Source organism: Solanum stenotomum, chromosome 1 (assembly GCF_019186545.1).
Source record: "Solanum stenotomum isolate F172 chromosome 1, ASM1918654v1, whole genome shotgun sequence".
Taxonomy (NCBI): Eukaryota; Viridiplantae; Streptophyta; class Magnoliopsida; order Solanales; family Solanaceae; genus Solanum; species Solanum stenotomum.
In genome coordinates, this window is record NC_064282.1 from 24972026 (window position 1) to 24988157 (window position 16132).

The window sequence follows — 16132 nt, forward strand, 5'->3', positions numbered from 1 at the left end:
ACCATATGAGTAGATCTATAACGCAACTTGTATTGTCTATGCAAGATGTTCTGGAAACTAGAATTTTGCAGTTATTCTGATATGACTCTCTTGACTGTTTTACATTTTTATTCTCTTCTAGGAAAGCCTCTTTTGCAAATTTGTTAGTTTGAATTAGGTTATAAATTACAAAAAGAAGAAGCCAGTAAAAGACTACTTTTATCAGGTAAAAATTTGAAGTCCTTCAGTAGTATGATTGCATGAAAATATGTTTTCCTATAGTTGTAGCTTGCAGGCGTGAAACTACTAGATTTGCAACAATGAAACAACTGATGTTCAATGGTGAACTTATATAAGGTCTTCTTTGAAATACTAATTAAAGAGCTTGATTTAGAAATTTATCATAAATGTCTTCTGTAGAAATTAATAAACAGGAGATACTGTCTTGGATGTCAGGATTGTTTTAATTCGAACACTACCTGAAGGGGTTCAAGTGTCTGATACAAAAAATGAGAGGGTTCAACATCCTTTGCAAATATCTTTATTGGCCTTAGCATATAATGATGAGACACAGTTGCTGCATCCTATTTACTTATTAGCATTTTCCAAAAGTAATTAAACAAGTTACCCTATAATATTGATGACGTTTTTCTCCACCATATCTGGTTGTGTTTTGACGCCATGAAATGTGGAATTATGAGCACGGTGGACTATTGAGAATTTTTCATCTTCTTATCTATGAGATAGGCTGTTACCTCTGTTGCTTTTTATAAGTAGCAATATATCCCAAGTTGGAAATGATGATGAATACAAGTCCCAACTCTCGAAGAGTAAAATTGGGACATATTGATAGAAGGTTAAAGATACTGTCTTTTTGACTTGAAGATTATATAGTTATTATTTGTTAGCATGTAGCCTTCTTTAAAAGACCCCATAGAAGTCTTTTTGTAGTGAGAGTTCAATAGGAAATGGTCTTTATCACCGGCAATATTAACCGTCTTAGTTCCATACACGTCAGAAAGGATTGCATACTTAGCATGCATCAAAGTCCAAAATTCTTATTCTCATGTAGTAGTATGTATTTCCTTCAAGTCATGCCTAGTATTATATGGGTAATCCTTAGCCCTTATCATAAAAATTACGCTATCCATGGCTTGTTCTCTACCTCATGAAAAAATTCTGCACTCTATTCTATGTTTTGTTCGTCACCTAATAAATCTTTACAATGTGAGAGATTTCTACCACTACTTGTCTAATTTTTATGTACAAATGTTCTTTATGTGTGATCTCTGCTTGGATTGTGGAAAACAACATGTCATGTTGTTTTCATTCTACTTATTTATTAGTGCAAGATGTAGGAGTTTTCCACCTTCCATATAAGGGAGCCTTTGTAGCCGTTGATGGATCATCTTGCATAAATTATGTTGTAATAAAAATGTGTTCTAGCTAAATTTTCTCTTTTCTTTCTTTAAAGAGATAAGTATTGAAAACACCTCTAAACTTAGCGTGAATTATTACTTTAGTCCCCCAACTATTGACAGCCTTAAAAACACTCTTCTATTTGATTAAGTAATTTAAAAACACTCCTCTTATGCCACATGTTATCCACCCATGTGTATGTGTGGAGTTTTCTGCTCATGTGGCGTACACAAATTTATATAGTTTAAAAAAAACATTTTGATAATTAAATGCTAAAATTTAGCAATTAAAGAAGAGAAGAACTTTTTAAAAAAAATGTTTTTTTCTTACCCTACCCCATCCCCAACCCAGTACCCCCCAAAAAAAAAGTTCTTCTTTTCCTCTTTAGTCACTAAATTCTTAGCATTTAATTATTCAAATGTTTTTAAAGATATTTGTTTTATTATATATACCTATGTGTATGCCACATCTGCAGTAGACTCTGCCTGTATGCTTGGGTGTATGACATGTGGCATAGGAAATGTGCTTGTGTTTTTAAGTTACTTAATCAAGTGGATGGGTGTTTTTAAGGCTGTCAATAGTTGGGGGACTAAAATAATAATTCACACCAAACTTAGGGTTGTTTTTAATACTTATGTCTTATTTTAGTTGGGGTACTTAATCAATTTTTTTTTTCTTTCTCAAAAAATAATATGACTTATGAGAGGTTGATCTTCACCTGAGTGTTAAATATTTATCTTACATGTGTTTATTATCTTGCATAACTTTTCAGAGTTAAAGCTTAGCCCAGCAAATTTTAGTGCCTTTGTGAGCTAGACAAGCCACCCATGTAGGAGGGCTTTTTGCTTCTATAATTTATTTACTTAAATTTTTATCATTCGTAGATTCTGGGTACTATGCCCTTCTGTGTGGTCAATTCACTTTATTGATGTGGGATTTTAGCTAGATCTTTATGGATTCATTGAAAAAATTGTTGATAAATTAGGACTCCTTGATTTTATCCAAAAAGGGGGTGAAAGAAGAACACAAATTCATCTGGAATATACAGTCAACTCTTATTTTAGCTACATCTTCTTTCCTGAAATCTTCATGGTTTCAAAAGAAAAGTTTCTGGTGATTTAAAACTCATCTATTATGTACATAGATTTGATCTAAGATTAGTGATAGACTGATATCTTGTAAGTTATTAGTCCCTCTTTTTCTATTGACCTCTTCTTTAGTGATATAACGGTTTCTGGCTGGACATGAGATTTAAAATATCAATTTAGACTTCTTTACTATGCTAGTTATAGTGACAGAAAATGTCAGAAGTAATGGTTGAAACAGCTAGAGGAAACATCACATTAAAGTTCAATTTTTTGTTTAATGAGTTTGGATTCTCGAAAGTTGTATTAAAATGTAATGATATGAAACTTCCTAAAATTTGTATATGGAGGAGCAGAGAGGTCATCTTTGATTAAGAACATCCTTGGACCAACCATGTTCTCTATAATTAATACTTTACATGTGTAATAATTACTCTTAGAAGCTTCTAAAAGACAAATGTGCAAGAATTTATGTGAGATTCATGTGTTTCTCCATGCACTTATGGTGCGAGAATTGTACAGCTGAAACCTGAAAGCTATACGTGGAGCACATGTGCATTCTGATGGACAAGTTAGGTAAGTTTGGGGTTTAGAGCCTAACAGAAGTAGATTAATTAACTTCTATACAATCATTTTATTACAGCTCTGTACTATTTACTGTTTTTCTCCTTGTGTTATCTTGCACTTGATGTTTATGGGAATTCTGCGCGTCATGTAAGCAGTTACGTCTTATAATGTTGGAGCCTGCTAATCTTTTTCTTACTTTATGTCATGTTTGTAACTTAACACCTGCGAAAAAGATGTGAGCATTCTCTTGATAAGCATGAGCTCCGTTTTGCAGGTTGATGCTGTTGTATACCTGGTAGATGCTTATGACAAAGAGCGCTTTGCTGAGTCAAAGAAAGAATTAGACGCACTGCTATCTGATGAGTCCCTAGCGACTGTTCCCTTCCTTATTTTGGGAAACAAGATAGACATACCGTATGCTGCCTCAGAAGATGAGTTGCGTTATCACCTTGGGTTGACTGGTGTCACTACTGGCAAGGGTAAGGTGAATCTAGCTGATTCTAGTGTTCGTCCCTTGGAGGTGTTTATGTGCAGTATTGTACGCAAAATGGGTTATGGTGATGGCTTTAAGTGGGTTTCGCAATATATCAAGTAGTTTATATCATTTGCATATGTACCAGAAGTTGAAACAGAATTTGTCCTCTTTTATGCTTTCGTACAACTATTTTTTCCCGTCTGGAAAAGATGGAATCTGTTCATTTGTTCTCAAACTGATGAGGTCTTTAGTACTTATAAATTGTATGCATCAAGCATCTATTTAGCGTGATGAGAAGCTATTTATTGTTGGTGTAAAATTTAACTATGGCAGGAAAATTGTCCAAACTCCAGATTATTGGCTTCCAACTCTTAGGACCCATACTTATCCGCTTCTTCTTCAGCAATTGTCTGCGTGATAATATGTTTTATCTGTCTTGAACTTAAATGCTCATCTCTATCAGAATCAGAATATTTATTGAACTCTTAAAATCTTTCGGTTATGCTTATGTTTTGGCAAAAGAAATCGTATTCACGTATACTTTGTGCAAGTGTGTGAATTATGTATTTAGGATTCTCTATATTTATATAATTTTCATCTACATGTCAATTGGTGCCTCGAAACATACATTGTAAGTCTTATGATACAAGATTTGCGTTTTATGACATTTAAGGGATCTTGTGCTACTCAGAATGTCTGCATATAGTCCCTTGACATCGAGAATTGAAATAATAAGCTGGAATTCTCAATTAGAATTTTCATAACTAGGACACAACTTTGAGATGAATGAGTTGGAAATGTAGTTGATATTTTGTTGAACGGTTCCTCAACTCTTTCTTGGTTAGGTAAGACTCTTCCTCTCTCTAGTCCAACTCCTTTTGAAATCAAAATAATTGCGTGTTGTCAGATTGAATACTCAAAGCTCCATGAGATCATACAGTAAAGAGGAGCAGGTCAACTAGTTTTATCTTAAATTATTTCCATTTTCTTGACATTCTTTGGAGTCATTACCACCAAGTCCACCATTATGTCCTTCACAAAATCACAAGATGGAGCGGTTTAACAAACTTTTTCCTTAAATATATATGTACTTTACTATCTATTACTATATTAATGTCCATTAAAAACACCCCCTTTTATTCAATTCCTATCTCCATAACTCATCTTAAATAGACTTCTCTAACCATCACCAACAAACTCCAAAATGGGAAATTCTATTCCACAGGGCACAAGCAAGGTTGTTTTCTCAGATGGAACGGTTCATTGTTACGACAAGCCTTTAACAGTTGCAGAGTTGATGCTGGAACATCCCCAGCAAATGGTGGTTGAATTCAAGCCGATCGCGGATGGGAAAAGGCCAATTCCATTGCCTGCTGATATGAAACTGGAGAAGAACAAGGCTTACATAATGCTTCCAATAAGGAAAGGTAAACCATCAAACTTGTCATCTGAAGAAGCGCGGAAAATTCTAACAAAAACAAGTACTTTGCTTAAGTCCAAGTCTCTGTTAGCTTCGTACACCGGGTTTTTGCCTGTATTTGCTCGTATATGTCCAGCTGCAGTACTATCATCATTGGGGAATGGTGGCGATCATGTTCTTAATTCGGATAAAAATCTTTACTTGTTGAAGAAGGAACAAGAGGAAGAACAAGGATCTAAACATGATTATTTCAGTGATATTGTTGAAGGAAGGCCTGAATTCTTAAGCAGGCAATTGTCAGGAAAAGGATGGAAGCCCAGTTTAGATACTATTAAAGAAAAGAGCATGCAAGCGAAAATTCGCCATTGGCTGTTTTGATCCGTATTTGTCCAATCAAATGCTGCCATGTCATCATTTCTACGTCTTTGGGTTTCTTTATGTTTTGATTTTCTCTCTTTTAAATCCTGTGATAGGATTTCATCCATGGATTTTAGTCTTAATTAAGTTTAATTTAATTTTGTGACTTCGAAAAAATCCATGGGGTGTGGTGAAATCTTAGTCAATGTGTAATTTGTAGCTTTCAATGCATGGTGTGATAAAGTATTGTAAATGTGTGTTAAGCTGTCGTGGTAACGTATTATCTAAAGTTGGAATTAAGGAGAAAAGGGAAGTAGGCAAATCAACTAATGAAGAATTAATTAAATACTCCTAGTATGATAATAGATTAATACTACTACATTTGAGGTGCTAGACGTACATTTATAATTAAACGAACGAATTTCTACTTTAGACCAATTCTACCCAACTAAATATATATATATATATATCATCTAAAAGTCGCAATTACTACAAACTTGGCGGAATTCTGATTAAAAAAAGAATATAACTAAATGGGGTGTCATTCATTTTAAATTATTTGCGACAAATTCTAAGTCCTCCATATTTTGCAGTTTAATTCACACGAAGGATCGAAAGAAAAAAAAAACAAAACCAACGAATGATTTTTTTAATATTTTTTTAGTTGAATACACAATCTAATAGCTAGATGCAATGCAAGCATATTGTTTGACTTTCATACCACGAATGATGAAATTAAAAACAATAATATTTAGATGGAATATGATGCTGAAGGACGATTGAATTACTACTATTATTATTTTTTTTGGGTGTGTGTAATGATATTAAATCAGCTCACCAATCTGGTGAAAGGAACTTCTATTCTAGCAAAGATTCTGGATAAACACTATGGATTTTTTTTCTTAAAGAAAGATTGTTTCAATAATTCGATACTAATTCGTCTAAGTCAAATTTACATCAAATTGGCCTATTTAAGGATGGGTGTGTGGGGGACACACCTTATCAGAAAATTTTGTTCTCGAAATTTAAAATCGTCACATTTAATTAAAAATAAAAGAATTCTAACTATCTCATTAAATATGAATAACTTATCTTTATTTAACAACACGTGTATGAATAAAATCCAGCTTCTCTTCACTCTTATTGATCTTTGATGTTTCATTCTGTCAAAAACTTAATTATAAATGATAGGTCAAAATCATATTGTTCATGGGGAATCGAATGAATAAGAATCAGTTGTGCTAGATATTTTTTTTGAGAAGGAGAATCCGCGTTTATGTATTGACTGGTTGCGGGAAAGTGAGCATGTTTATGTAATTATGTTTGTCATATTGTTAGGAGTATTTAATTAATTATTCAGTATTTTGCGATACAGTTAATTAATTATTATAGTTATTCGATTTCAAGTTATATATACTTGTGTAATAAAAAAAAATACGATTTCGTTTTCAAGAAATATCTCAATTATATTATATTAACACCTTATATAAATGAGTACTAAAAATTTATAATTTTAAATATACAATAATATTTGTTTGACTATTTTAAAATTTACAGTCTTTTAAATATATCATAACATTTGTGTTGATACAAATACATGCAACTAAAATTGATCTTTAAGTTTTGAGTTTTGACTGGTACACCCTTTCTATAAGTGGTTGATTGTTAGACTAGGTGCTCCTTGATGTTAGGTAAGTAAATTTGTATTTTTCTTTGTTATTAATAGTAAAATGTTCATAATTGTTACCAAAAAAAATATTTGTGTAGGTTGGTTGGTTGAAAGAGATCCTTCTGCTCTTAATTAAAAGACTCAGTTCAAATGTAAGAAATAGAAAAATATGTAATAGGGAACACTTTTACCTTTACGCTGGTATGAGTTAAGTTTCATTTGCTTGCACTTGGTGAATATTTTAATCTTCATTATTCAGTTCTTATCCATTGAATTTATTTGTTTCAAGGTCTAAGTCCTAATTTGTTTTTTCCTATTTTACAATCACTTAATGAGTCTGAAAAGTTTGAATGGTTAAAATTTGTATCTAAGGCTTAATATGATGAATATGTCTATTTAAAAATTTCTACATAGATGACAATTCACCTTTACTTGATCTACTTTCACCCACCGCCCATAACTATCACCACCATCAATCACAACCACCTATCATATTCCACAACCATCATCCTTAGCCTAGCCATATCACTTCCGTCAATGATCACCCAAAATCAATTGTCATCAACCATCATTTGCAACTATCACCATCAACCATTATTATATCCACTAAACACTACCGAAAATTATACGTGTGATTATAAAAGATTGTAATCGAGGAACACTAAGAAGTTTAAAACAAAAGATAATCATAAATTAGGGGTGGGTGAGTGTTAATTAATCTGAATAAAAATCATAACCACAAGAATAATTAAACGTAAAATTCAAACCACATTTTAAAATTCTGGCTTTAGACAACTAAAAACAGCATGATTACTAGGGTGAAGGGCCATAACTCTTCAATCACCAATCTCAAGTGGATAACATTATTGATTGTTCTTTTACTGTAAGGATGTACTCCCTCCGTTCGAGAGTCAAATTAATTAATTTTAAGAATAATTAATATTAAATTAATTTAATTTTTAATATTACATTTAAAATATTAAAAATTATAATTTTATCATATTAAAATGGTGAATAAATATATTTTAAAATATTGGTCAAAATTAGTATAGTTTGACTTCAATAAGTAAAACAAGACAATTATTTTGAAACGAAAAAAGTAATAAAATAGTATCTCAATCATTCTAATTTGCACGTTCTATTACTTTCTTCATTTTCTTTTACCTTTTCAATTTATATAGTTGATAAAACTTGGGCGCAACAAGTAATTATCCTTATTAGTGATATTTTATAAGTCTAAATTTTATTGCTAGTATTTCAATTAGTTAAAAAAACTGCTACTCAATAGTAATTTTTTCAAACAAATTCTAATTAATTACTATCTCTTAATTTGCTAAAGTAAATCTATAAAAGAAAAAAAAACATATTGTTAATATACTGAATAAATAAAAAGGAAGGGAGGACGTAGCATATTATGACTTGGGAATGAAGATGGTCCTTAATTATGTTTTACCACTCAGAATTATGAAGTGGATAACAGATTAACCCTAATTGGCACCTATTGCCTATTGGTGTAACAACCTCATCACTTTAATCCTCTAATTTTAATGATATCAGTAATAATTGCTATGTAATGAACTATGATTAAGGTTTACCACTCAATTATTATATTTGGTAGTTAGAGAAAGATAGGCTAAAAAATATACTACCATCATTTTTGTACTAGCAAATCAAGAAATTGGTACACACATGATTACCAAATGTGGATTGGATTAAAAATGCTCCCTTATTTGTTTTTGCTTGTTTACTCTATTATATAATATAAATATTTTTACTTTTGTTTGTCAATTTTGATATATAAGAGAAGAACATTTCTTTTTCATGTTTAACCTTGAATTCACGCATTCTTCAATCATTACCTAAGACTTGAGAATATATATCAAGTATATATATTGTTGGAATAACTAGTGTAGTGATTAGAGAACAAGAGATTAAAATGCCACTACAACAAAATAACTTTTATCAACAATAAATATGTACATTAATAAATAGTATTAAAGCCTTTATTGATATTAATTAATTGTCATTGGATTCAACGTCACTATAGACTTTAGATATATTTGTAAAAAGCGCTAATTGCAACTAAAAATATATATATAGTGGGCTAGTGGCAATTAAGTTATTATCATTTATTAATTATCGCTAAAAAATAATTTTGATGTAGTGTGTTGGAATAAGAAAAAAACCGATGTGCAGTGACCAATGTCGTGTGCGACGCGACCATCACAATGCCAAAAATTGGTGTCATGTTTGGATAGATTCAGTGACGAAGTTAAAATTTTGATTAAGGAGTGTCAAAATACAAAGAAGTTAAATTGTGTAGAAATTAATTAAAAAATTGTCAATATGTTATATATATATATATAACTTTTTTATCTAGCTACATAATGTAATTTTTCAACAAGGATGTCGGTCAATTCCCTTTTTTTAAGTGTACGTGGCTCCTCCTCCACGATGTCCAGAGTGATGCAGTCACTAACTAAGGTCACACGTTAGAAAAGAGATGAAAATGAAATGCGATTTATTTTTTTTGTCTTAAATTATTTATTTGACCATTTACATGATTTGTTTCGTCTTATTAAATTACCATAAGAGATCCGGAGAGTCTTGAAAAATAAATATGCTTCTATGAAACCAGAAGCATACAAATTTCTTGCCACGAAATTCTTTGAATTTCAAACATATTTTTACTGATTCTTTGCATTTTTGTAAAAATATGATTTGATTCACCAAGTTAATACACCATATACCCCCACAAGAAAATGACCAGTTATAAATCAAAACAATACGAGTGTAACGATCCTTTCCGATAGTTATGAAGAGGCTAATGGTGAAAGAATTTGGTTAGAAAAAAATTTCGATAGTGATTTAAAATTTTTAGGCTAGACTTGTCTCAAACGAAATCTGAGTGAGGTGTGATTTAAGGAAATTCGAAAATGGATAAGGAGGTATGTCTAAGCTTGAATTGTGTTTCCTAGTAGCTAAGACATTAAGGGGTCGTTTGGTTCGAAAATAAGTTATGCTGGGATAAGTAATGATGAGATAAGTTATGCTGGGATAAGTAATGATGAGATAAGTTATGCTGGGATTAGTTATATTGGGATAAGTTATACTGAGATTAGTTTTTATTGCTTGTTTGGTTTGTTGTATTATAACTAATAAATATTAGATACTTTCTAAGAATTAGTTATTTATTTATAAAAATATCCTCCATCTTATTTACCTTTTTATATCTATTTTTTTAATAGAGGTTTAGTTATTTACTCCTAAAAATAAAACCAAATGAATCTCAATTATTGATAACTTTACGATCCACAAGAATCAATGTTGGAGCAATCTATTGAGGCCAGTGGGATCTCTTCTTTACTGTAATAAGCAAAAAAAAATAGACAAAATTAAATGAATCAAAACTGGAGCCAAAACTGCACCAATACAATAACCATAACTAGATTGAAATTTGATAATATTTCTCGTTGCAAAAATAATTTTTTATCAATTGCAATGAGAAACAAAGTTCTAAAAATTCTTTTGATTGTTAAAGGATATTTTTGTCATTTTAATTGTTTTATCCCAGGATATGTTATCCTGGGATTGTTATTCCACCAAGAGGAAGGGATAACTTATCCCAGTACTATTTATTAATTCTGGGATAAGTTATCCCATACTTTGTAACCAAACAAGAAATAAAGAGGCACTAAAAAGTTATCCCATGACTATTTTCTTTTATCCATTACACCAAACGACCCCTAAGTATTAATCCATAGGGCCTTTCAGAATCAAATACGAGTGAGTTAAACTCTCGGTATCCAATTTGGAGTAAAAAGGTTAATTTAGAACGTCAAGATTCAAAAGTGTGTTGTGAAATGGGGGTTAGGTGAAGGATTTACGAGAATCTGCCTCCATGCAACTTGCAAGCCGCTATAGTGGGCATCACGCCGCTATTGCGGGATGAATTAATTCCCGCTATAGTGGGTGAACCGCTATAGCGACACTCCTATAGCGGGCCGCTACATCAGGGTTAGTCGAGGTTTTGTGCAAAGAAGTTCTAAAAATCTCTTATTTTCTGCAACTTCGTTCTTAGATCAAGAAAGGGCAATTTAGGTACAATTTCCTTTAGTTTTTCCGCCAAATTCTTTGTTAAAGGTAAGTGAATCACTTCCCCCATTTGTATATTGGTCTTAATCTTTAGAATCTGTGTTGTTGATCTTGGGGAATGGTGTTCTCCTTGCATTAATGGTGGAAAGAACCCTTGTTAGGTAGAATAATCATGGGAATGGCGGGGAGTTAGAATTTGGTTATAATCAAGGTATTGTTAGGCCATCTTTGATTGATTATAATGTTTCTATTATTGTTTAGACCAAGAACAAGCCGAAATTCATTACAAAGGGAAAACTCCAATTCTTTAGAATTTTCAGGGATTGATTTGACGTAGGTGATGGTTGTTGTTTTCCCCAATATGTTATATGTGCTTGTTAATCGCGTCGTTAGTAATGTATGCATGATACATGATTAGGGAAGTTGAAAAGGCATAATGTGAAATGTAAGATATTGTCAATTTCATGCAACAAATGTATTACATGAATATACATATGTAATTGTGATTCATTGTCATTATGTTGTGTGTTGATGATTGGGATTGGGTACCATGCCGATACACTGACTGGGGAATAAGTACCACGCATGTACACTAACTCGAGAATGGATACCACGTCGATACACTAACTTGGTATGGGGTACTACGTACACTGGTACACTAACTTAAAATTGGGTACCATGCACGTCGGTACACTAACAGTTTGTATGAGTAATTTACATGAGAGAATCATATTGGCTTGTTGTATTGTGATTTGTAATAATTCATGTTGTACTGTATATGAATTCTAGACTATGTTATACGTGTGTTGTAATTGTGTATTACGTGTTTATTATATTGTAGTTGTTTATCCATATTTCATAGATTAAAACTAGCCGATGATTCTATCACCACACTGTTGTTGTGTACTACGATTGCACTTTCTCTCTCTTTATTGAGCACACGAAATCTTCAGGTGGCTGCTTCGCGACTTCAACTATGAGACCTCCACAATCTGAATTCAAGGGTGAGTCATTTCCTCCGGACTGCAGCATATTACTCTTTATTTTGTTAGCACTACAAGAAAAACTCTTATTTAAGAGCGACATTTAGGTTCGAGCTACTAATCCCATCTCTAAAGATATATGTATTGGAACAAGATTATATTCCGATCCTTATTTGTATATTCTATTGCGAAGATACTTAATCCGGTCCCTAAATAACATATTAACTTATCCCAAAGTCTAATTAAAGGACTTTAGCATGTGACTTCCAGCCAAATTAATTTATAATGTATTAAAAAAAAGTTTTGTTTTTTTCACCAAAATTTTAGGCGTCAGTTTTTTTTTTACATTGAAGCCAAAAAGGAAAAACCCTCTGTTTTCTAAAAGGTAAAACGTAAAAAGGAAAAAAAGAACTCTTCGTGTGTTGTCTCTCTGTTGGTCGCAACTTCTCTATATCGATCGTTCTTCTTCTTCGCAGCTCTGTCTTCTTCATCAAAGTATTTCTATAGCAGTGCTCAGTCTGTCTTCTTCATCAAAGTATTTCTATAGCAGTTGCTCAGTCTGTCTTCTTCATCAAAGTATTTCCATCGCAACTGCTCATCAAAGAGGTAAAACGTATAGTTGTTGCTCATTAGCTGCTTGGTGAAACAGATCTTACAGGTTTGCTTCCTCTTCTAATCAAGCTTCTATTGTTTCAAATTCCATAAACTGTATTGATAGGTTTTTTATTGTTTTATTTTAGTTTCTCTTCTTCTTGTTACTCTTTTCTAACATTAGATAGGTTAAAAGTTTCATAATCCGATCTGTTTTCTTATATACAATCAGTGAAAGATTATTGGGTTGAGTTTCTAATTATGACTCGTTTTTGTTGTTGTAACACCCCAGAAAATTTTTCGAACTAAGACTCGAACCGTTCTTCGTAGTGAGTGAGATTTTACCAAGGAATTAAAAATTTTTTAATTGTTAAGGTCACTAGATGTAGCACCTTGAGTTCCAAAAAGAATTAAATTGGAAATAGCAAAATCTGAAATTTTGCAAGTATGAGTTTTGGGTTGACTTCAAATAACCATAAATCCAAGATCAGGATGAGTTAGGTGTTCTATCAGATACTGTAGGAAATATATTTGAATTATCTTTCCAACGCCACCAAGTTTGCTCAATTTCGATATCGTATGAGGGATATATGTCCATTCGAAGTTGGGCTGTCTAGATAAGGAAAGTCAAAACCGGATTTTTCGAGGGTTATTTTGGTCTTTTCCTTACCCAATCAGATTTAATTCATTTTTAGTAATATTTTAGGGGTCTAATCTTATTAGGTTCAGTTTTATAATCCTAGTTTATGCCTAGGGTTTTAGTTGAGAGTTCAAGAAGAGAAAAGAAGAAGAGAAAAGAGGAGAAAAGAGAAAGGATCGAAGTGTTCGTCGAAATTCTTGATTATTGTTGCGGATTGTTGCCATGGGTTTGATCCCTAAGAGGTATGTAAGCTTCCATAGTGTTGGGTTAGTTCACCCGCACGCCAAACATGTTATTTTCAGCATAAGTTTCATTAAGGATTTAAGTTCCTGATAGATGTTCTTGAGGTTCATGCTAAATCTTGTTTTGTTGGGGTTTTGATGATTTCTCGAGATGAAAAAGATTGTTTTGAGTGGATTAGTGTGTACTTAGGATGGGTAATTTAATCTAAGAAAAACATGAGAAAAGAAATCGATTAAAGCAATTTAGGGTCAGAAAACGAGAGGCGAAATTCGTCGAATCTTTGCCTGGGGAGAGGCTAGCGTGGCGCACCCCAGATGCGCCTAAGGGGCTGGGGCAGTGCACCTGCATTGTGCTCCTAAGCAGTCTCTGAGGTTAGGGGCTGGCGCCCTGCGCCCGGAATGCGCGAGGGTCGCCTGCCCTAACTCCTTTTCCATCGGTTGTCCCGTTTGAGTCCCTTTTAAGTGTACCTTCACTCCTTTTGATTCTAATCACTCTAAACTACTTCTAAACATCTAGAAATCGTTCATAACATGACCATAACCTTGAAATCATAATTCAAATTCAAGGTAAAGTTAAGAGTTATGTTTTGAGAGTTCATTCAAACATTTTGAGAAAGTCCCTTTGAGTCTTTTTGAGAAGCCTTCTACAATATCTAGTAACTTGTTTCAAGACTAGAGCAAGTGAGTATGAGAGTAAGAATAATGTATTCATTAGTTTACCTTGTCATCATGACATCTTTCTTATCATAAACCATAACTCTTGAATTCATAATTCACATTCAAGAGAGAGTTAAGAGTGGAGTTTCAAGAAAGTCTTTGAGTTCAATTGTGAATCCTTTGAGATCAACTATCGATTTGAACTAAGTTTTGAGGAAGTAAATCAGAGAAAGAGAAGATTCATATACATGAGTTCTATGTAGTTTGTAGACCTTTGAGTCAAGTCGTTCATGTCCATAAATTTCGCATGAACTACATAAGTTGAGTATCTATGAGAGGAGTAATATCTCCAAGTTCTAAGACTTTAAGAGTTGAATTTCTAACCCATTTGAGATTATAATCCTAATCATGGGACTATTACCTATTACCCATGAATTCCATGAGTTGAGTTGTTCATGCCCATAATTCTACATGAACATTATTAGTCGAACAGTGTTGAAACGAGAAGTATTTTTGAGTCCTTGAGTTGAGTAGTTCATGCTCATATATTCTGCATGAACCCTCTGTGTTGAGCATTCTTGAAGTGAGTAGTATTATTGAACTTGAGTTCCAAGTATTGAGTTCTATCTATGGTTATTGAAAACCTTGTATTGAGTCGTTCACGTCCATAATTCGGTGTGAACCATATTTTAAGAAGTCTTTTACAATCGTTTTAACTTTGTTTTAAGACTTAAGTTTTGATTTAAGCAAAGAGTAAAGAGTAAAGAGTAAAGTTCATTTCTTCAAAACAGTATATCGGGACTATGATTCCCAAAGAGTAAATATTTTCACATTTAAACAAGAAAAGAAACTGAGATTTCAAAAGAGCTTTTGAGCTAGTTTTTCAGTAAATAGGAAACTATGATTTCTAAGAGAGCTTTTAAGCTAAGTTTTGGGTAATTATCTCAAACTAAAGAAAGAGTTTTATTTTTACAAATTTATGAGCTAAGTACGTTTTGGGAGTAGTATTGAGCACCGATATGGGGATGTGAGTTCAGATAACTCAAGTCTCCATAAACCATGTAGTCATCATGGGTATTAATGGGTCATACTTTTTAGATGATCAGATAAGTTAAGCTAGTGGATCCACTAAGTTAAAGCATTCTATATGACGGCAAAGTATAGGACAATTCTGGCAGCGTGGGCAAGACGTTGTATCACCACTTAGGCTCATAGTGGTGGTTGTCGGTTAGAGAATCTCCCACATAAACTATATTACTTCATTATATAAGTAAAATTGAGTTTGTTATTGCATTTTATTTAACGAACTAAGTTGCTTTTACTGTTTTATAAGCTTTTCATACATTGCATCTTTTACTATTGCATTATTCTTGAGTATCATGAGTTGAGTATTTCAAGTCGAGTATCATATCTTTGAGTTGAATATCTAATCTTTGAGTTGAGAATCTTGTCCTTGAGTATTCCTTGAGTTGAGTAAGTTTGAGAAGAGGTAAGTACGTTTTCTTTTTATCAAGTTTAAGCTTATGTTATGCTTTAGAATTCCTCTTACATGCTCGTACATTCCACGTACTGAGCCATTTGACCTGCATCTTCTCATGATTCAGACACAGGTATTTAGGATCATCAACAGGAGATTCGTTGATACATCCGGGAGTTTCGAGTTAGATATGGTGAGCCTCTTTGTTTTGGGAGGATTTCATTTACTATTCAATTTAGTCAGGATGTCGTAGGTCTTGTCCCGACTTCCATCTTTATCAGTTAGAGGCTTCATAGATAGTCAGTATAGTTGAGAAGTCTGTATTTATCATTTATTTTATTAAATGTTTTAAAGACTTAAATTGCCTATTTTATGGCGAGTTAAATATATTATTCTATTCAAAGTTTTTTCATTTGAGTTAAAACTTTGTATTTGAGTTATTGAACTTTTATTTCAGTTTTAAGTTTTGTATGCTT

General features: G+C 32.6%; 3 protein-coding genes across 3 annotated transcripts in view; 2 read left to right on the forward strand and 1 right to left on the reverse strand.

Annotated features, from left to right (window-relative positions):
• LOC125853199 (uncharacterized) overlaps positions 1-16132 on the reverse strand; it is a 170963-nt gene that overhangs the window by 19600 nt on the left and 135231 nt on the right. The window lies entirely within an intron of this gene.
• Positions 3292-3816, forward strand: LOC125853206 (GTP-binding protein SAR1A). The gene has a single exon (XM_049532879.1). It carries the CDS (start codon positions 3307-3309, stop codon positions 3643-3645), a length of 339 nt encoding a protein of 112 aa, XP_049388836.1. The 5' UTR covers positions 3292-3306; the 3' UTR covers positions 3646-3816.
• LOC125853203 (uncharacterized) lies at positions 4321-5529 on the forward strand. The gene has a single exon (XM_049532876.1). The coding sequence runs from the start codon at positions 4730-4732 to the stop codon at positions 5321-5323; it is 594 nt and encodes a 197-aa protein (XP_049388833.1). The 5' UTR covers positions 4321-4729; the 3' UTR covers positions 5324-5529.